The sequence below is a fragment of the Capra hircus genome, assembly GCF_001704415.2.
Source record: "Capra hircus breed San Clemente chromosome X unlocalized genomic scaffold, ASM170441v1, whole genome shotgun sequence".
NCBI classification, from domain to species: domain Eukaryota; kingdom Metazoa; phylum Chordata; class Mammalia; order Artiodactyla; family Bovidae; genus Capra; species Capra hircus.
Genome location: NW_017189517.1, coordinates 45,896,141 through 45,918,224, shown reverse-complemented (window position 1 = coordinate 45,918,224; position 22,084 = coordinate 45,896,141). Strand labels below are relative to the sequence as shown.

Sequence of the window (22,084 nt, the reverse complement as noted above, 5' to 3'; positions counted from 1 at the left end):
TAGATGTTCTTACAATAATGTAATTGATGGCTATTATGACAATCTTCTCTCTCTTGATTCTCATCCTTCGTTGTGCTATTCCTCTTACCAGATATTTTAGACTTTAAAGAACTATAGATGTTTAGACCATTGGGCCCAAACACCTTGTATGTGTTTTAGGATAACATACCTTGAGGTATGAAGCATTTAAAATAATTGCATAAAGTAGCACATTATACACAGAAATAGAGTATGAGATACTTGAGAAGAAATATGTAAAAATTGCAATATAATTTATTATTTGGGATTTCTGGGTGATGATATATTTTGGTGAAACTTTTGGTGAAAGGCTTAAATAATGAAAGGCAACATTCAAATAAATCCTCATCACTGTGATAATTGAAATTGTTGTTCTATATGAGGATCATAACTGTCAGCAGCGGTTCTCCCCATATAGGCTTGTAGATGTAGATAATAGGGAAATATTGGGCTCAATCTGTAGTATAGATTTTTTTTAAGAAAATGTTAATTCGTTGATTACTGTAACTTTTATTTAACTACTAATAGCTTGTTTCAAAAATAACGACACTTTATAGCCAAATAAAATCCTGGAACAAGTCCAATTAAGTGAAAGATCTGGACAGTTAGGTTTTACTTTACTACTGAGGTCAGTTCAGTTCAGTCGCTCAGTCCTGTCTGACTCTTTGCGACCCTATGGACTGCAGCATGCCAGGCTTCCCTGTCTATCACCAGCTCCCAGAGTTTACTCAGACTTGTGTCCATCGAGTCGGTGATGCCATCCAACCATTTCATCCTCTGTCGTCCACTTCTCCTCCTGCTTTCAATCTTTCCCATCATCAGGGTCTTTTCCAATGAGTCAGTTCTTTGCATCAGGTGACCAAAGTATTGGAGTTTCAGCTTCACTGTCAGTTCTTCCAATGAATATTCAGGACTGAAATCCTTTAGGATTGACTGGTTGGATCTCCTTGCAGTCCAAGGGACTCTCAAGAGTCTTCTCCAACACCACAGTGCAAAAGCATCAATTCTTCAGCGCTCAGCTCTCTTTATAGTCCAACTCTCACATCCGTATATTACTACTGGAAAAACCATAGCTTTGAGTAGATGGACCTTTTTCAGCAAAGTAATGTATCTGCTTTTTAGTATGCTGTCTAGGTTTGTCATAGATTTTCTTCCAAGCAGCAAGAGTCTTTAAATTTCATGGCTGCAGTCACCATGTGCAATGATTTTGGAGCCCAAGAAAATAAAGTCTGTCACTGTTTCCATTGTTTCCCCATTAATTTGCCAAGAGGTGACAGGACCAGAAGCCATGATCTTAATTTTCTGAATATTGAGTTTTAAGCCAACTTTTTCACTCTCCTCTTTCACTTTTGTCAAGTGGCTCTTTAGTAGTTCTTTTTTGCTTTCTGCCATAAGGGTGGTGTCATCTGCACATCTGAGGTTATCGATATTTCTCCTGGCAATCTTGATTCCAGCTTGTGCTTTATCCAGCCTGTCATTTTGCATGATATACTCTGCATCTAAGTTAAATAAGCAGGGTGACAATATACAGCCTTCACGTACTTGTTTCCCAATTTGGAACCAGTCTGTTGTTCCATGTCCAGTTCTAACTGTTGCTTCTTGACCTGCATTTAGACTTCTCAGGAGGAAGTTCATGTGGTCTGGTATTTCCATCTCTTTAAGAGTTTCCCACAGTTTGTTATGATCCACACAGTCAAAGGTGATTACTAATGTACCATTGGGGCTTCCCAGGTGGCACTAGTGATAAAGAACCTGCCTGCCAACACAAAAATGAGAGAGACATAGGTTCAGTCCTTGGGTTGGGAAGATGTCCTGAAGAAGGGCATGGCAACCCACTCCAGTATTCTTGCCTGGGAAATCCCATGGACAGAGGACCCTGATGGGCTACAGTCCATAGGGTTGCAAAGAGTCAGACAAGACTGAAGTGACTTAGGATGCACGCACACATGTACCATTGACACTGACATCTGTTATGTGTTGATATGCCAGGTTCTGTATTGTGGCTGCTCAAGGAAATAAGTAATAGGCAGATTTTCTGAGTAATGGTACCAATGGCTATTGCTGACAGATGTAAAGCTCCAAATTGGAAACTTTTAGATGATTGCTTATTTCATGGAGCACACACTGTTTATTAGCAGTCTTCAATAGTTTGTAAAAGTTGATTTTTCACTTGAAGTGTAGTCTTTGCCTATTAATTGACAATTAAAAAGTGTTTTTTTAAAAATTAAAACTTTCAAGAATGAAAAAAAACCACACTTGTTTTTATATGATTTTTGTTATTACCCACATGGGGTAAATTATACTTGCTCTTTAAGATTCTTGTTCCCCTTTTCAGCCCAGTCATGTTTTCAAATCTTCCACAGTGGGTAAAGGTAGTCAGATCAAAGCAAGAATATTTCTTCCACAATTTTTTGAGCGTAACTTTAAAAGATGACTGAATTGTCATAATATTACATATCACCTTTAACCCCAAATTCAAACTTGAATGAGGTTCATATTCATCACAGAGAAGGCAATGGCACCCCACTCCAGTACTCTTGCCTGGAAAATCCCATGGATGGAGGAGCCTGGTAGGCTGCAGTCCATGGGGTCACGGAGAGTTGGATACGACTGAGTGACTTAGCAGCAGCAGCAGCAGCAGCATATTCATCGTGCTTCTCAGGTTAATCAGACATTTTGTGTTGTCTGTAATTAGGGTTGGTGAAATATCTCCTTCCTTCCATTTTAAATATAAGGAAATTTATCATGCTGTAATTGAGTAACATTCAGCATGTTAAGATATCACAGCATAGCCTTTGAGCTTACTGAGAATAACTGAGCTGGTCTTTGTACATTGAGTATACCAATTAAGGATTATTAAATGTTTAATAGCGACAGCTCGTTTTTATCCAAACTGAATTAATTAGAGCAAGGAGAGAAATGTGTCTGGACACTGTCCATTTCCTTTTGAATATTATTGCCCTTTTGTATCCAACTGTTCTTTTTTTTTTTTTTTTTTTGGCTTGGGGGATAGGGGATTTCCATTTTAAGCTTAAAAAATAAACATATAGAGATGTCTTGGAAGTTCAAGTTGGAATTTAATTTGTTTTAGCTAACACAATGATTTATTGAGTGGATGTCCAGCTTGCATTGGTCACATTAGATTCCTATAGATATGTCTATAAGAACTGTGTTCTTATATAGGTAAATAAATAGTTTAATTGTGTACAAAAGATTTGGCTAGTGATAATTTGTGATTAATTTCTAGGCACATTTCATTTCAATTTCAGTCATTTTTTAAAATAGTTTTCATTTATTGTTTTTGGCTGTGCTGGGTGTTCATTACTGCAAGGTTTTTCTCTGGTTGTGGTGTGCAGGCTTCTCTTGATATGGCTCCTGGGCTCCAGAGCACAGGCTTAGAGACTGTGCACGGGCTTAGTTGCTCCAAGGTATGTGGGATCCTCCTGGATTAGGGGTTGAACCCGTGTCTCCTGCATTGGCAAGCAAATTCTTTACCACTGAGCCACCAGGGAAGCTCCTCAATTTCAGTTACTAGAGGCAATGCAAATGTGATGTTTTATACTTTGTTTCTGTTCAGCAATTTACATTATGTATTTTGCATTTTGGCATAATTTAATGAGAGTATAGTTATATGCAATAAATACTAAATTGTCTGTCCTGTATTCCATGTGGAAGAACTCTTATAAAAGAATCCCAAAGCTTTTCAGTTTGTTCTCTCACTTTTGCTTTTCGTCAGTTTTGAGAGCCAGTTTGACTTTGGACCCTAGGTGTTGTCTGTGACTGCTATCATGGCTTTCTTTGTCAGCCAACACCAGTCTTTGAGGAGTTGATTAGCCCGGATGAGAGCCTTTTGGTGTTCTAAGCGTGTGCATGCTTAATCGTGTCTGACCATTTGCGACCCTGTGGACTGTGGCCCACCAGGCTCCTCTGTCCGTGGAATTCTCCAGGCAAGAATACTGGAGTGGGTTGTCATTTCCTCCAGCAGGGGATCTTTCCAACCCAGGGATTTAACCCGCATCTCCTGCATTGCAGGTGGATTCTCTGCTGAGCCACCTGGGAAGCTTGCTCTCAGCAGAAGTAATTTTAATTAAAGGTCAAGTTACTGTAAAACAGTAATTGGTAGCATACGTCTCAAAATCTATAATAGGGCATGGAAACAGTTTTCAGGAATGGCTCGATCCTTAGAAATTGTTTTCTTAGCCTACTTTCCATTTTTTATAATCATATTTCCAATATCTTTACTCCTTGTCATTGGACTGAGAGAACACCAGCATCATATCTAGTCATTTTATTTTCCTAAACACAGTCACTCCCAAGTAAAGCATGTAAAGGAGGAGTAAAACTCACCCCGTAAATAGATCTCAAAGGGAACTAAATCTGGGTCACTTCTAAATCTTCTTCCCAAGTACAGTTCTCACTAAAGGTTCACGCTGAGGGAGTAGTAGTCTAGAAGTCCAGGAAGAGAAACTAAAGGAACTAGGTTTGCAAATTTTCACTAACTGTAGCTAATAAACTTCACAATTCATTGCTTCTGTCTGTTCTGATTTGTACATAGAAATGTTCCTTAGGATTTTTTTTTTTTCCTGTTTGAAAAGTTCTACTAGTGGTTTTTTTTTTTTTTTTTTTGCTGTGAAGGCATTTTCACAACCATGTATTGATATGCACAGTGTGCCAGGTCATGTGCTACCTGCTGGAAGTACACACAAATTAATGCAATTCCTCCCTTGCCGCCAAAGAGCTCAGAATTTAGTCAGGGAGACAAGCAAGTAAACATAGGGTTTCCATGGTAGTAAGACAGCTGTGAATAAGCTTTTGTGAGTACTTAACCCAAGAGAAGGCAATGGCACCCCACTCCAGTACTCTTGCCTGGAAAATCCCATGGACGGAGGAGCCTGGTGGGCTGCAGTCCATGAGGTCGCTACGAGTTGGACACGACTGAGCGACTTCACTTTCCCTTTTCAGTTTCATGCATTGGAGAAGGCAATGGCAACCCACTCCAGTGTGCTTTCCTGGAGAATCCCAGGGACAGGGGAGCCTGGTGGGCTGCCGTCTCTGGGGTCACACAGAGTCAGACACGACTGAAGTGACGCAGCAGCAGCAGCAGCAGCAACCCGGCACAAGGGCTCAGGGAGGAAACAGAAGATCTGAATATCCTGTGAGACCCAGTGTCACTTCTGAGTTTTCAGTTTTAATTTTTTGACATTAAAGTGTTCTCAGAATTTGAATGACTTAATACATCAAGGTCCAGTGCCTTCTATATGCCAGGTGCTGTTAAGCTCTGAGGAGAGAGAGCAGAGAACAACTTAAGGAAAATCCCTACTGTCTCTGGTGGCTCATATGGTAAAGAATCCGCCTGCAATGTGGGAGACCTGGGTTCAATACCTGGGTTGGGAAGATCCCCTGGAGGAGGGTATAGCAACCCACTCCAGTATTCTTGCCTGGAGAATCCCCATGGACCAAGGAGCCCGGCGGGCTACAGTTCATGGGGTTGCAAAGAATCGGACACGACTTAGTGACTAAGCACACAATTGTGGGGAAAAATAGAAGAAAAAAAGCAAAGACAAATTTCTGTGTCATGGAGAGGTTTATTTGACAACTCTACTGAGTGCCAGATACTTTGTTAGATGCAGGGGAACATAAAAATGACAAAGACACTATCCCAGCTTCTGGGGTTTTAGTTTGTATGAGTTTTACACTTTTTATATTTTTTAATAGATTTTATACTTTTAAATGGTTGCAGGAAATCAAAAGGAGACTGTTTCAGGGCACATGGAAAATTGTGAAATTCAGTGTTCGTAAACACGATTTTGTTGAATGCAGCCACAGCCATTTGTTTACATATTGTTGGTGGCTCCTTTTGCACTGTGGAGTTGGGTAGTTGTGACAAAGTCCATGTGACCTGCCAAGCCTAAAACATTTACTGTCTGGCCCTTTACAGAAAAAGTGTCAATGTCTGGACTAGTGTAGTAGTCTCTAAACTTTCTGATTTCCTAGCCTGTTAGAAAAATATATATATTTGAGCAAGTAACCCGAACATGTTTTAACTTAAAAAATATATATATACCCACGTGTATGTACTAGTACTTTGTATAAAGTACGGACATAGAAAGGATAAGAAAATGCAAAGAATAAGATTTTTAGGTGATTTTAAATGAGTTTATTTATTAATGGTATAAAAGCCTTTGCTGTGATGATTAATAACATTTTAGTGAGAGCAGTGTCATTGTGTCATTATTTTTTATGTCTTGTTTAAAAAAAGACTAATTAGAAGGTTTAGTTCCAAGTCCATTTTATTTTGATACTTGATTTGATGTCTCTTATAGTTGAAACATAAATCTGACAATACATAGGTCTAAGTGGAACAAGAACATTGTTAGTTACACTTATTAAATCATAGTATTAACTTTGCTCATTCCAATCCATGAATCGAGCTAAGGTTTTCTGCTGAACCACGGCTAGTACATTTCCATCTCCCTTAATGACAGTCAGTTGTTCTTGAAACTTATCTGAAGTGTTGCATTTTTATACTTGTAAATAGATGGGTTCTAAATGGGTTTTGAAAAACGGGCTTCACTAGATGTCATCAGGGACATGGGCTCTTTGCATTCTTCCTTCCATATGCTTGATGTATAGACCCTCGTCCCCGTGTTTATCTAATCATATCTGCTGCAGACGTTGTGCCTGATGCCTGGAAGAATGAGGAAGAGGTGAGTCATGAAAAGATGAAGGAGACCTACCTGGCAGTTGGGTGTGCCAGTGTGTGGCTTTTTCAGTGAGGTTCATTTGAAGCAGTTACTTTCTCATGAGCTGTTAAACTGTTAAGGGATAGCTTGTCCTTTTGTGAATGAAAAATGCCCATCATGTGAAAGTTCAGAAGTTTTAAAAATCTTTGTCTTGAGATAGCCAGAAATCTCTCTGTAAGATACATGTTATCATTCTCACTTTCTATCTCGTTTTAAAATATTGTAAATATTCTGCTGTATTTTAAATATCTTGCTTTTATTAATTAAAAAAACCCTACATTCTAATGTATTTTGGTTTTAACTTCTTGCAGTGGTTTGGATTTTATATGTGGGGCAAACTTCCTTACTCAGGAATGCTTCTCACTTATAGTTTTTTCATAAAACATCCTTTTATTAAATAAATCATTTATTTTGGCAATATGTTTTCTCAGATTGTTCCGCTAGTGACTCAAAGAAATGTAGTTTTTATACTTTATTATTGAAACAATCTAGTAAATAATATAAGCTGAGTTGTTTAAAAGGAAAAACAGCTGTATTTTCATTCTACTGCATGATGAACCTCCCACACTGAATAATTTTTCTAATACTTGCTCTAGCATATTTTCAGCAGTGATTTCTATATGTCTTCTGACAGTATTGGCTGACAACGCGTTTTAGTTTACTACCATGTTGTTTTGCATATATTATCTCAGCTCTTATACCAAGTGTTCCTCCAGTGTCATGGGACCTTTTGTCTTTTGCTATTAAAGAAAGAAAACAAACAAGAGGCTTCTAAATGTGTGTCATTAAGCTTACAAAATTTCACTAAGTATTGGATTGCATATCACATGATTCTAGTTATTGCTGAGAAAATTGAAAAAGCTTCTTTCACGCTCTAGATGTTTGAATTTTAAATGGTCTGTAAGTTTGAGGTAGCTTTAGGGCGTGGCAACCCACTCCAGTATTCTTGCCTGAAGAATCCCTGTGGACAGAGGAACCTGGCAGGCTACAGTCCATGGGCTCACAAAGAGTTGGACACAACGGAACGACTAAGCACAACACAGGACTCACCATTATTAGCTATATTTTAAGATATGATGTGTGCATAAAGTGAGAGTCATCAATGATCGTTGATAATTTCAGATTGTTACATTAGTAACTTTTAATCTTGTGGGACCAGCTTCTTATTAGCCTTATATATTTGTTATTTTTAACATACGATATGACTGAGGAAAGGCTCGGACTTCCGTGTAGGAAATACAACAATCTAGTATTTTCTCGTTGCCCTGTACTTGCATTGTTGGTACTATCCTATTATCCTCAATATGTTGTCTTTGCAGGAACCTTTTAAAGGTACTTTTCTATTTTGTTGTTGTTTTGAGGACTGACGTAGCTAAAACTAGGTCAAAGAGCCTGTAAGTTCACTTAACCAAATACTTGTAACTGCAAATACATTGCAGTGCACTGACAGTAAGAAAAACACCCCCATAACTTCTGTACCACTTGGAGCTGTGGATCCAGTGAGGGATTCAGTATTATTCTCACGTTAAATATTAAGGTTTATTTCCTTGTATTTTGGTTAAACATCAATATTTCACAAGCCACAGTTGATGCTTTAAGTAATATTTGAACTCTGGAAACCACTGGTTGAATGTTGAACTCAGGATTAAGGATTCTGGGAGAGTGAATTTGTGTTTCCCAATTGCTAGATAGACATTCTAAATTTACCTTCTTGATGGTGAAAAGGTATATGTAGATGTTCATAGTTGATTTCCTCCAATAAGATCTGAAACCAGAAATAGCTGAAGACTTTTTGTGCAGTACTCAGTTCAGTTCAGTTCAGTTGCTCAGTCGTGTCCAACTCTTTGCGACCCCATGAATCGCAGCACACCAGGCCTCCCTATCCATCACCAACTCCCGGAGTTCACTCAGACTCACGTCCATCGAGTCAGTGATGCCATCCAGCCATCTCATCCTTGGTCGTCCCCTTCTCGTCCTGCCCCCAAATCCCTCCCAGCATCAGAATCTTTTCCAATGAGTCAGCTCTTCTCATGAGGTGGCCAAAGTACTGGCGCTTCAGCTTCAGCATCATTCCCTCCAAAGAAATCCCAGGGTTGATCTCCTTCAGAATGGACTGATTGGATCTCCTTTCAGTCCAAGGAACTCTCAAGAGTCTTCTCCAACACCACAGTTCAAAAACATCAATTCTTTGGCACTCAGCTTTCTTCACAGTCCAACTCTCACATCCATACATTCATTTAATTTCATACCGCCCCGCCCAGCCCCTGGCTTTTGGCTCTATACTATTTGTAGAGATAATGTATTTGATGACAATTTTTTTTCCCTTTAACTTTGTTTTCCATACAGACTTCTATATGTTATGTAGCTACAGTCTATAAAAGTAAACTTAACTGTATCATTTGAAGACATGATGTGGTTAATTAATACCAGGTACAATTGGCCAATTAGCTACTTATGTGGAATATCCCTGATGCTGTTATTAGGATTTTAAAAAGAAATGTTCTATCCTTTCTAGTTCACAGAAGTTAGCCTGTGAAGTTAGTTCACAGGAGTTACATGTAGAACATATCTTTATATGAACATTTCTTTAGAAAAGAACAAAGAAATAAAGTTGCTGTATAACATAGGGAGCTCAACTTGGTGCTCTGTGGCATCCTAGAAGGGTGGAATGAGGTGGGAAGTGGTAGGGAGGTTCAAGAGTGAGGGAACATATATATACCTATGACTGATTCATGTTTATGTATGACAGAAACCAATACTACATTGTAAAGAAATTATCCTCCAATTAAAAATAAATAAATTCCATGTTGATGTTTGACAGAAAACAAGGAAATTCTGTAATTATCCTTTGATTCAAAAATAAATTTTAAAAAATTAAAAAAACCTTAATATCTTATTTTAACAACAAACATTACCAAATAAGCGGATGGATAAATGAATAAAAAATAAAATAAATGTTGTAAAAATCCATTAATTTATAATCTTAAAATAATCAAAGATATCTATAATTGCTGTTCATGCTAGGGTATTTTTTGGTAACAGGGTATCATTGGCTTATTCTCTTCAGGGGTACAGATCCCCTTAAAATAGAAATTAAAGAAGACTTGAGTGACTTCCCTGGTGGTCCAGTGGTTAAGACTCCACACTCCCAGTGCAAAGGACCTGGGTTTGATCCCTGGTCAGGGAACTAGATCCTGCATGCCACAACTAAGAACCCACACACAGCAACAAAGATCATGTGTCCTACAGCTAAAACCTGGCATACATAGCCAAATAAATTAAAAAAAAATTTTTTTGAATACTTACAATTGAGAAGCAGAAAGAAGAGGGCAAGCATTTGATGGTGAAGTCAAGTTCAGATTTAAAAACAGCAAGTGGAAAATCCAGTCTTAAACTGGGATCAATACATGTTGCAGAAACAGAAACAGTTACTTTATACAAAGTACATAGATATTTATAGCAACTTTATAGAAAGAAGGAGCATGTATTCTTATAGGGAGGGAAGAGATGTAAAAACTTATATGATTGACATTTGCCTCTCATAAAGCAAGTGAGAGAAACAGTGGAAGTTTATGAAAATAGAAAATTATGCTAGAAGATGAGAAAGTTAAAAAAAGTATGTTGTCACCTATTTAAAGATTTATGGGAGGTGAGAGGGAGAAGGAGAGAATGAGAATGAATGGGAATACAAATGAATGAATAGGCAGCTGGTTGAACTTTTAACCTTGTTGTTTGACTCTATTCTTATATGGTTTCTCAGTAATAGCTGTAAGAATACAATGTTTGTTTGCTGAAGGAATGAAGGGGGTTGTCTGTAATGGGAAAATTGCATCATAGCTTAACTGGTAGGAGAATAATTGATTTAGTGTTTATAAATATGGCTTGATGCTAATACAGTACAAATATTATAAGTGGTCAGTTACTTCATCTTTTTTTTAAAATTTCAAAATACTACAATTATTCTCGTGTTGTGGAAGTATTCAACTAAATTTTCAATACAGTAAAAGCTTGCTTTTGTGTTCTGTGTACTATAAGAACTCAGTCTGTTTAAAATTACTGTATATAATATAGATAGCCAACAAAGACCTACTGTATAGTATAGGAAAATATACTCAATGTCTTGTAATAAAGTATAATGGAAAAGAATCTGAAAAGTGTGTGTGTGTATATATACATATATATATATTTATAAAACTAATCACTTTACTGTATACCTGAAACTAATACAACATTGTTCATCAACTATATTTCAATAAAAATTAAAAAAAAAACTCAGTGTGTTTAGTATAGTTTCATATTCAGTTACATTGTTCAGAATTAGTATTGAATTATGAATATTGCTCTATTTAGTTTTATGATTCTATTATAAAGCTGGAGTTAATGATTTGGAAGTATTAGCTGCCTAATTAGTAGTATGCTGCTGCTTTGTGTAAGAATAAGATAAGTCATTATGGTTTCCTCTGTTCGTGTGAATGGTACCTATTCCCAATCAACCTATGCAGCAGCTTTATAGGTATAAAAATGTTTGTGGCCGTAAAGCAAGTTAAAGTATTTAGAGAAAAATTCCTAAATATCACATTGGTTCAGAAAATATTTGTTAAATGCTTGGTGCATTCCAGGATTGCATACTCTTTTCTTGGCAATACAAAGATTAAAAAAAGAACCTAGTTTTGGCCCTCAGTTTATAGTTTAAGGTAGATGGATTTATTATAGAGTTTCATTTTAAGTGCTATAGTATAGGAAATTAGTATGGAAGAATAGTGTGAAGCTGGTCACTTCTAAACGAGGTGCTTTGAGGGAAATCTGAAGAATTAGCAGAGGTATATGAGTTAGCCTGATATGGATTTGGGTAGGGTGGGAGGAGATGGGAGTTAACAGAGGGAGAGGGTGGTGAAGTCAACAGCATTCTAGGCAGAGAGAACAGCATCATGAACAAAGTAATGGAAATTTGTAAGAGCATAGCGTGTGTAGAAAAACGATGAGTAATCTTGTGTTATTCAAACACAAGGGGTAAGATGAACAGTGGTAATGAAAGAAATGAGACTAGGGAAGTAATAAGAACATGAACATGAATAATAACACAAACATTCTTTGATGGCCAGCTAATATACACCAGGCTTGGGTGCATGATCGCAGTTAATCTTGACATTCCTCTGAGGTCTGTATTCTCCATATTCTCATTATTATCCTGCCTGCCTCCATGATTCTACTCTTGATAGCATGATCTTTGCCCTGTGTCATTAAAAATTGAATTGGAGGTGTGTGGTAACACAGAATGTATACCTATGGCTGATTCATGTTGAGAAAACAACAAAATTCTATAAAGCAATTATCCTTCAATTAAAAAAAAAATGTCACTGGAAGGCGAGACTGTCTATGTAGAGATTGCCAGTGGTGGCATTACCACACTCTAAGGCCTGACTGTGGAGTGTACAAGTACAGACACTCAATCTTGTCAGTGTTTCAGAGTTGATACTACTTGGGGATACAGATTCATGCTATTTGCAGGAGACTATAATTTAACCAGAATGTTATGAGATGGTAGAGACATAGTCTAGCATATATGAGCAATATTTAGAGGTTTCGATGGAAACAAACAAAATATGATTTAGCAGAATGATGTACTTGCCAATAAAGTCATAAAATCAGAGGCTGAATTGAGAAGTATAGTATTTCAAGGTGAAGGACGTGGAAATCCTTTCCTTCTTTGGATTTATCAAACCACAGGGTATTTGAGGGAGATGCTTAACCATGCCACATGAAGATAAATTGAAACTGGTAGGTATACTTTAGCCTCAAGGAGAGAGTATTGTCTTCATGTAATATTTACAGGTTCCTTTTGTTTATTTCTTCTGTCCAATCTACCATCCATCTTAGTTTGGACTCTTATTATTATTACTTGTGGAGAAGGAAATGGCAACCCACTCCAGTACTCTTGCCTGGAAAATTCCATGGACTGCAGAGCCTGGCGGATTATAGTCCATGGGGTCGCAAAGAGTTGGACATGACTGAGCGACTTCACTTCATTATTATTACTTGAGTTACTTCAATAGCCTAGATTATTAAACATAAGATAATTTATTCTGATTAATTTAGATAGAATATTTATACACACACACAAACACGCATAAAGAGATGTGAACCAGAAGGGTTGCAAAACAGGCTCCAGGTAATCTAAGGATACGAATAACTTCCAGAGCCGCACGATCTGATGAAGGAGCTGTTGTAACTTTGTTTGCTACTGTTGCCAGAACCAGTTTGTCAAGTGGTTGTGATGAAAAATGTGTGTCCGCTGCCATCAATTCCATATCCACGTCACCTCTGTGGCCGCCCATGCTAGCAAAACATGGGTGAATCTATACCCCATATGCATCCATTTCATGGATGACCACTAAGCCATCTTACTGCATTGTCATAAGGGATAGCTGCTGCTGCTGCTGCTGCTAAGTTGCTTCAGTCATGTCTGACTCTGTGCGACCCTGTAGATGGCAGCCCACCAGGCTCCCCCGTCCCTGGGATTCTCCAGGCAAGAGCACTGGAGTGGTTGCCATTTCCTTCTGCAATGCATGCAAGTGAAAAGGGAAAGTGAAGTCGCTCAGAGACTGATAAATGTGGCTTTCTTGGATTCTTCATTGGTGGGGCTGATACCGGGTGGGTGTTTAAAATTACAGTGGGTGTGTTCAAGTGCTGCTGGGCAGCCAACCGTGCCAGAAGCCTTCTGTGGTCTGGTAGCTAATTTCTTGGCCTTCACTCAGGTTTTTCTCCTCAATCGAAACCCAAATCTGATGAAGACTTCTCTTTTGTCTTTCCCATCTGTCCTCTGTGTTCTAAGACATCCTGTACATGCCTCGGTTACAGTGATATGTTTACGTATCACTCTTCCCTACTACATGGACTCACGCAGCCAATCCTGGCCGACTCTGGGCGACCCCATGGACTGTAGCTGCCAGGCTCCTCTGTCCATGGAAATTTTCCAGGCAAGAAGACTGGAGTGGGTCGCCATTTCCTTCTCCATCCCTACTATACTATGAATTGTTTATTTTTATTAATTTAACAGACAAATTAGCATTTACTAAATATCAGGCATTGTTTTAAGAACTTCACAAATAATAACTCATTTAATTCATGGGCTCAAGCACTCTTTCAAATTTTCACTCCCCACCTAGCATTTTCTGTGGTGCCTGGTAAAGTGAAAGTGTTAGTCGCTCAGTCATGTCCGACTCTGCAACCCCATGGACCGTAAGCCCACTAGGCTCCTCTGTCCATGGAACTCTCCAGGCAAGAATACCTGTGTGGATAGCCATTACCTTCTCCTCAGGTGGTGCATGGTGAGTTCGGTAAATAAGTGAGTCAAAATTTAGAAAGTAGAGAAGAAAAAATAATGATATGATCTTGCCACCTTAACATGATGTTAATATTTTGTTGTGCATATTTCAGATCCAGTCCTCCAAAGTAAAACTTGGCAAAAGTTAAACTACCCTATAATGGGAAGGACTGCGTGTGGAGGTAGTGAGTTCCCTGTTAGTTGAAGTGGACACAGAACATAGGTGAATATCTGTGGACTTTATAAAGTGCTATCCAGCCTCATTTCTGTGTATTCTCACTTTGATTCAACAATGCTAGATCTGGCCTTTGAGAGAGAAAGAGAGCCTGGCTTCAAGTAAATCATTAACAAGTAAGATGTACAAATGAGAAATGAAATAAGATAGGAAAAGTAGAGGTAGAGACAGTGATAGAGATAATTGGGAAGGGGGTCAGGTATATATACATGAAATTTATAGATATTGATTATGAATTAATCATTGTAGGAGTCACTGCAGTGAGTGCAACTATATATCATGAGATACTGGTGTCATTGAAGTTACTATTCAACACATAGATGCAGTCTGATTACTTTTTATGGATCCTTTGTTTTTTCCCCCACGTTCTTATACATGATTTTTTAAAATTATTATAGTATTTTTCTTTGTCCATTCGTTTAGTTGATTAAAAACTAGTAATGTTTAGAATTACTAAGCAAGTAAAGGGATAAAAATACTGATTTCTTTTTCTTGTTTTAAAAAATCAAGATACCATTCAGAAGCCATAGCCATAAAATTCATCCTCTTAAAGTATACAGTTCAGTGTTTCTTTTTTCTTCATGTATTCAAAGAGTCGTGCAACCATCACAACATTCACTCTTAGAACATTTTTATCACCCACAAATGAAACACCATACCTGTTGGCAGTCACACCCCAGTTCTCCTATCCCCTCTTGCCCTGCCCCTGACAGCCACTAATTCACAAATCTCTATAGGTTTGCCTGTTCTGAATATTTAGTATAAATGGAATCATGTAATGTATGGCCTTTTGTGATCTACTTCTTTCATTTAGCATAATGTGATTTCAATTTTCATCCATGGAGTATAGAATGTATCAGTACTTCATTCGTCTTTGTGGCTGAATAATAGTCCATATTATGGACATATGACACTTTTTTATCCATTCATAATTTGATGGACATTGGAATTGTTTCCACTCTAATGTTTCTGCTATGAACATTCAAGTACAAGTTTTTGTGTGGACATGTGTTTTCATTTGTCTTGGGTATAAGCTGAGTCATGTGGTAACTCTACGTATAACGTTTTGAGGAACTACTAGACTATTTTCCAAAGTGGCTATCTCATCTCATATTCCTACCATCAGTGTGTAAGGGTTTCAGTTTCTCCACATCCTCACCAACAATTGCTATTATCTTTTCTGTCATAGCCTTTCTTACTGTGGGAGTGAAGCGGTGTCTCACTGTGGTTTTGATTTGCATTTCCTTGGTGAATAGTGATGTTGAAACTCATGTGCTTATTGGCCATTTGTATGGCTTCTTTAGAGAAATGTCTGTTCAAATCCTTTGTCCACTTGTAGTTGGGTTATTTGTCTATTGTTGATTTGTAGGGCTTCTTTTTATACTTTGGCTACAAGCCCCGTATCAGATGTATGACTTATAAACATTTTCACACGTCCTGTATGTTGTCTTTTCATTTGATGTTGATTTTGGAGGTGTAGTCCTTTCCAATTTGGTGTTATGACCCTTCAAGTGTGTCTTAATATGTTTCAGGGGTTAACATGAGTTTCAAAATGAAGAAAAAATGATTTATCTAGTGAAAATGTTATATGTCTGTGTATCACAATATAAAGGAACATTTCCAACCAAATCAAAGCTTATTGAACCTCAAAACGATATGTTGTAACTGAATATTTTTCTTTCCAGTTAGTGGTCTTTTTTATCCCAATGCAGGTAACTATGTTTCTGATGTTTTCCCCCAATTCAGCAGCTTCACATGAATCTTTCTTCAGTAACATATTGTAGATATATATTTCCTATAATTTACAAATTATATTTGCTCTTCTAGATAATAATTATCCTAAGGGAACATATGCCAAGTAGTAAAGTGTTTATTTGTTTATTTTTGCTATCCGGGTAAAAAAAATAACTTTGCTAAAGTTGTATAATGTATATCTGTGCTATAAACTGCCAGTTTATTCTGTGGAATAGTTAAAATTTTTTTCTTATTTCTACTCATTGAGTAGGTAGCAATATGAACTATAAATATATGGTAAAATTTATATGACATTAGGGTATATAGAGTGAAAAATAATAATGAAGGAGCCGAAAAATGATGGTTGTTGATAGAGCATGACTTACTATTTTAATACAGAGAACATTAATTTTTCTTTTTTAAAGTTTATTTTGTTGAAGTATAGTTGATTTACAATGTTGTGTTAATTTGTACTGTACAGCACAGAGATTTAGGCATATATATATATTCTTTGCCATATCCTTTTATATTATAGTTTATTATAGGATATTGAATATAATTCCTTTTGATATACAGTAGAACTTTGTTGCTTAATATTTGTTAATCACCTTTGAAACTCATAAGCAGAAATTTGCTAATACAATCAATATTTTTAACAGGAGGACATGAACCTTAATGAAGAGCGAAAAGCTCCTTTACGAAACAAAGATTTTACCACCAAGCGTGAGATGGTCGTCCAGTATATTTCTGCTACTGCCAAATCTGTAAGTAGTGAGACTCTTCCAGCATCCATATAATGAGCTCAGCATTATCTGCTTAAAAGAAACAAACTTCAGATCTCCAAGTTCTTGCCTCAGTGTACTTACATAGACTTCATAAAAGAAGTGTAGATAGGTACTTTAATACATTATATATATATATATATATATTTCAAAACTGTTCTTAAAGAGAGATTTCCATTCTTATAAACAAAACAGACTAAGAATAGTTGGCTCTGAGTTAATCCGGTTAAATTTTGGAGCTGAGGTTTTGTGCACTTGCTAACAAATAGCAATTTGTAGTTATTCCACTTAATATACAGTTTGTTATAGGAACACTTCACATTTTGAGGAAGGACAAACATAGCCAAGTCACAAGATTTAACTAAGTTTACATTAAAGTTATATGTCTGGTATTTGCTTACTTGAAATTTATAGCAATTTTTAAAATAAGCAGTTTGTTTTTATTTTTTGTGATACTACCTATGTAAACTACCTCGTAATTGTTCTTCTACAGCTTAATTTAACATAAAGGAAGGTGTTTAATAGGAACTTTAGTGAAATCTATTTGTGTCTCAAAAGAATTAAAATTAGATTCATTGAAAAGGCTTGTCTGCAGCAGGAAAAACTTCATGTTTTAGTGGAATATATTGCTTTGTTTATTTCCTAAAGTGCTTCCAAAAAGAGTCTGGAAATTTGATTTATTTTAGTAACAAAAAATATTTTTTGAAATAGTGGACTGTATCTTTTACATTTCTGTAAAGAAGAAGCTTTTCACAGAGTTCATAAAATCACTATGAATGTGTACATATATAACATATATGTTGTATGTTATATATGTACACTCAAACACACAGTGATTTTATGTTTGTGTGACATGTATATTACACACATATATTTACATTTAAGGCATACATATTTTAAATTTAAAAAGTTGACCAGTGAATAAAATAGTTCTTCTTTGGGAAAATATATTCTAAAATTACTTGGCTATCCTATTAATGCTGTTTCAGTACAGTAATTGCAGTGGCAATTACCGATGCATTTTGTCTGAGTTCTACAATTGTATTGATTCCGTATTGTACTTTAAGTAAGCTAAATCTGAATGCTGAACTATTTAAACATAACGCATTGTAGCTCTGCCATAGCAGAACAACAGCATGTTTTTTAATTTGCTTCTGGTGTCCAAGGGCAGAAATGTGTTTCAAGTGATAAGTGAAATTTACCTTGAGCCTCATTTTCAATAGAATTAGGTGAGGCATAGGGTTTTACTTTGAAATTCTGATGAATCTCTTCTCATTTTTGCCCTCAAGTTATTGTTCCCAGTAAAATGCTTTAGGAAATGCAGGGTGTACATGCAGTGTTATTTTTCAAATACCTAAAGGCAAATACACTAGTAAATCTATATAGTTATATCTGAGTGCAAAGTACAGATAATTATATATAAATAATTAGGTGCTGATTTTAACGGCAAGATTTTGTTATTGTCTCTGGCTCATTTGTTGTTTTTGTTTGCATAAGCGGAACTGAATATAATGAAAATTGTATGAAGCTCTTACTTCTTAACCTTTTGATTTTGACTCAATCTCTATGTAGAACTTGTTTTCATTTATCTTCGTATTGTTTCCTCTTTAACTGACTGAAAAAAAGCACACTGATTTATATACTCATTTTTCAGATTAAAATGCTAAACTTGGGGTAAACGTTGGCTGAGCTGTCTTGAATTGATTTATTTGAAAAATGGAAATTGAAAATTTCTCAAAAGACATGAAAACTATACTAAAGGCATTAGTCTCAAAATCGATACAAATAACTATTTAGTATATGATCCTTATTTGCTTCCTTTAGCACACAAAGGTCACTTGACATGCGTCTAGAACTTTCATTAGTGCTCTAAGGTTATATGTTTTATTTGCTTGTATTTTTCATGGACTAAATATGATGAAAGAAAGCCTATTGATAAGCATGTTTTAAAGTTTTCTCACTTTGGAGAGACAATTGTTAGTACTGTGTTCGGTGGTGAAAACAAAGAAAATTGCGTATGTTATTTCCTTTTGAAGGTGAGAGGGATGCCATTTAGTGACAAACCATCCTCTCATCTTTTGCGATCTCTTTGTGACCATGACAATAAAATTTGCATGAATTATAATGTCACCTATGACCATTTATCTATGTATAACTAAGGGTTCCATCCTGCTGGCTTTTATTAGGCTTTAAGGATACTTTGCATGTCATACTCTTTTATGCTTTTTTGTTGTTATATTGACACACTGATTAAAAATGCTTCCACATTTAAAGTAGATATGATTGTAACCACTGCTTTATGAAAATGTTTTGCAAATAGTCAGAACTTTTATCTTGAAGTAAAAGCAAATTTAAGGTCTAGAGTACCTGGTAGAAAAATGTTTTATCATAAGTCATATGTAAAATGTGAAAATTATAGTTAAATTTAAACATAAATTGTACATTTCCCCCTTTAACACCTGCTTTCATCATTTTATATGGAATTGAAAAACAAAATATGTACTCAATAAGCAATATCCGTCATTCTCCTGGGTTTGTGGGAAGGACAGTAATGCCAGATGAAACTAATACATGGGTTTAGACACAAAACCTGTTTCTAAAGCAAAGGGGAGTCTTTTGTTGTGTAACTGATCATGCCAAAATTAGCCTGGGATAAGAGAATATAAAGGAAATTAAAAGATAATGATGAAAACTATTGCTTAGTTTTTTCCTCTTCAAATTCCATAATAGAAGATGTTGTGTGAATGCAAAGGAAAAAGTACCTTGAGTAACTCTGTCAGTGATGAATGGACTTAGTAAGGGAGTGGAAAAGAGTCTCTTCTCTGCTGGAACTGGACTCTTGCTTTCCGTAACAAGCGTGGTTATGGTCTTGATCTTGTTTAGTTGCTAAGTCATTTCTGACTCTTTGCAGCTCCATGGTCTGTAGCCCTGCAGGCTCCTCTATCCCCAGTATTTCCCACGCCAAAAATACTGGAGTGGTTTGACATTTCCTTCTCCAGGAGATCTTCCCAACCCATGGATCAAACCTGGGTCTCCTGCATTGCAGGCAGATTCTTTACCATCTAAGCCACCAGGGAGGCCCGGGTACATGTAGATAATTTGGCCACAGATAATCTGGAAGAGTCTTTGTTTTCACAGCACCAACATAAGTTTTCAGAAGTAGAAAACCAAGCTTTGTTAATATTGCAACGTGCACTCACTGGGTTGTTTAGTGTGACATCTGCCAGCCTCCCTGCCCTCTTCACTACTGCTCAACTCACTACGGAACATCAGCGGCTTCATGTCACCCAGCCTTTTCTTGTTCTCTTCACCTTCACCCTGGCATCACCCCAAACACACGCCCATTCAAAGCTTTGTGCTTCTCTGCCCCCAAACAATTGCTGAGCAGATGCACTCTCAGCGTCCCTGCCTTTTTCCTGTGTGGTTCCCATGGGCTTCCTCCTTATCTGACTCCCATCCCCAAAACCTACATTCCTCAAGGCAGCAATGTGACACATTCATGCTTGCATCCCAACATGCCCTCCACATTGTCAGCAGCTGTCATGGTATATTGCACACAGTGTCAGTGGATTTCAAATAAAATGAAAACCACAAGTTAAAAAAAATTGCAACATTGTCATACCTATTCATAATCCTGAGAGGCAGAAGACATCAATGATTTAGAGGGAATCTTGCATGTTATATTTTAACAGTATATATAGATTTTTATGTGGGTATTCCCTTGTGGTTCAGATAGTAAACAATCTGCCTGCCAAGCAGGAGATGCAGGTTCGATCCCTGGGTTAGGAAAATCCCCTGGAGAAGGAAATCACTACAATATTCTTGTCTTGAGAATCCCATGGATGGAGGAGCCTGGTGGGCTACGGTCCATGGGGTCGAAAAGTCGGACATGAATGAGCCACTGCGCACACATGCGTAGACGTTTATGGGGAAAAAATTAGTCACTGAAATCCGAACGTTAGTTTGCCAGATGTCAGTGTCCATATGAGAATATTAAGAAACTAATTTATTTCTAACTTAAATCACAGTCTTTGAGGTTGAGATTTAAAAATATGTAAAGTTACAGTTTTTGAAGATACATTGAAAGGTAGCATTGATTAAAAAAACTCTCAGTAGCAAATAATTTAAAATAGTGATACCAAATACATTGCTTAATATTTTCAGATAAGCCCATATCATAAGCAGGCTTTCCTGGCAGCTCAGATGGTAAAGAATCTATCTGCAATGTGGGAGGCCTGAGTTCTATCCCTGGGTGGGGAAGATCCCCTGGAGGAAGGCATGGCAACCACTCGAGTATTCTTGCCTAGAGAATCCCATGGACAGAGAAGCCTGGCAGGCTACAGCCCATGGGGTTGCAAAGAGGCAGACACAGCTGAGTGACTAGGCACACACACATACATCATAAGCAGTTAAGACTTGGAGTATATCTTTTTGTATGTGTGTATATATGCATTGGCTTCCCAGGTGGCACTAGTGGTAAAGAACCTGCCTACCCATGCAGGAGACACAAGAGACATGGGTTTGATCCCTGGGTCAGGAAGGTCTCCTAGAGAAAGGCATGGCAACCCACTCCAGTATTGCCTGGAGAATCCCATGGACGGAGGAGCCTGGCAGGCTACAGTCCACAGGGTCACACAGAGTCAGACGCGACTGAAGTGACTTAGCACACACACACACATGTATGCATGGTTTTGCCTTTGCCACTCTCAGGTACTTTCTTTCTCAAGTCTTTGCCAGACATCACCTAGATACAGTGAAACAGCTGAACCCAAACATGACCAGACCAGTTTCTTTCAGCTTTTCTTGGCTCATTCATCTAAGCTGTTTGCTGTATATGCTTTGGCTAAATGCAGTCATTTTGCAATCAGAATACTATAGACCTGCTTAAATTGTTGAGACAGGCTTGCAATTCTTTTTTTTTTTTTTTTAATTTCATGCCTGTGCTAAATAAACATGGGACAAATAAGACCTCTTTTTGGTGGGAGGAAATAATTTAGGTCAGTATTGTATCTTTCATTTCAGAAGACTGTTAACGGCACCACAGAGGCTTTTATTCAACTAAATAGTCGCCGTCTGTAGATAGTCTGTCGAATGAATATTTAAGAAAGCTGCTTTTCTATTTGGAGATTCATGGAGTCCTCTGAAATAATTAATTAGGAAACTGTCGTTTCTTTTTGTATCTTGTAGTATCCTGTTAAACTTGGGATTCTTATTGGGATTTCAGTTATATTTGGTTTTTATCTTTAAA

General features: G+C 37.1%; 1 protein-coding gene across 1 annotated transcript in view; it reads left to right on the top strand.

The window, feature by feature from the left end:
- Window positions 1–22,084, top strand: part of DIAPH2 (diaphanous related formin 2) — a gene marked incomplete in the record, with an annotated part of 842,722 nt that overhangs the window by 69,907 nt on the left and 750,731 nt on the right. Inside the window, 1 exon segment of the mRNA XM_018044114.1 lies at window positions 16,714–16,818. Within this exon segment, the coding sequence (XP_017899603.1) occupies window positions 16,714–16,818 (105 nt within the window).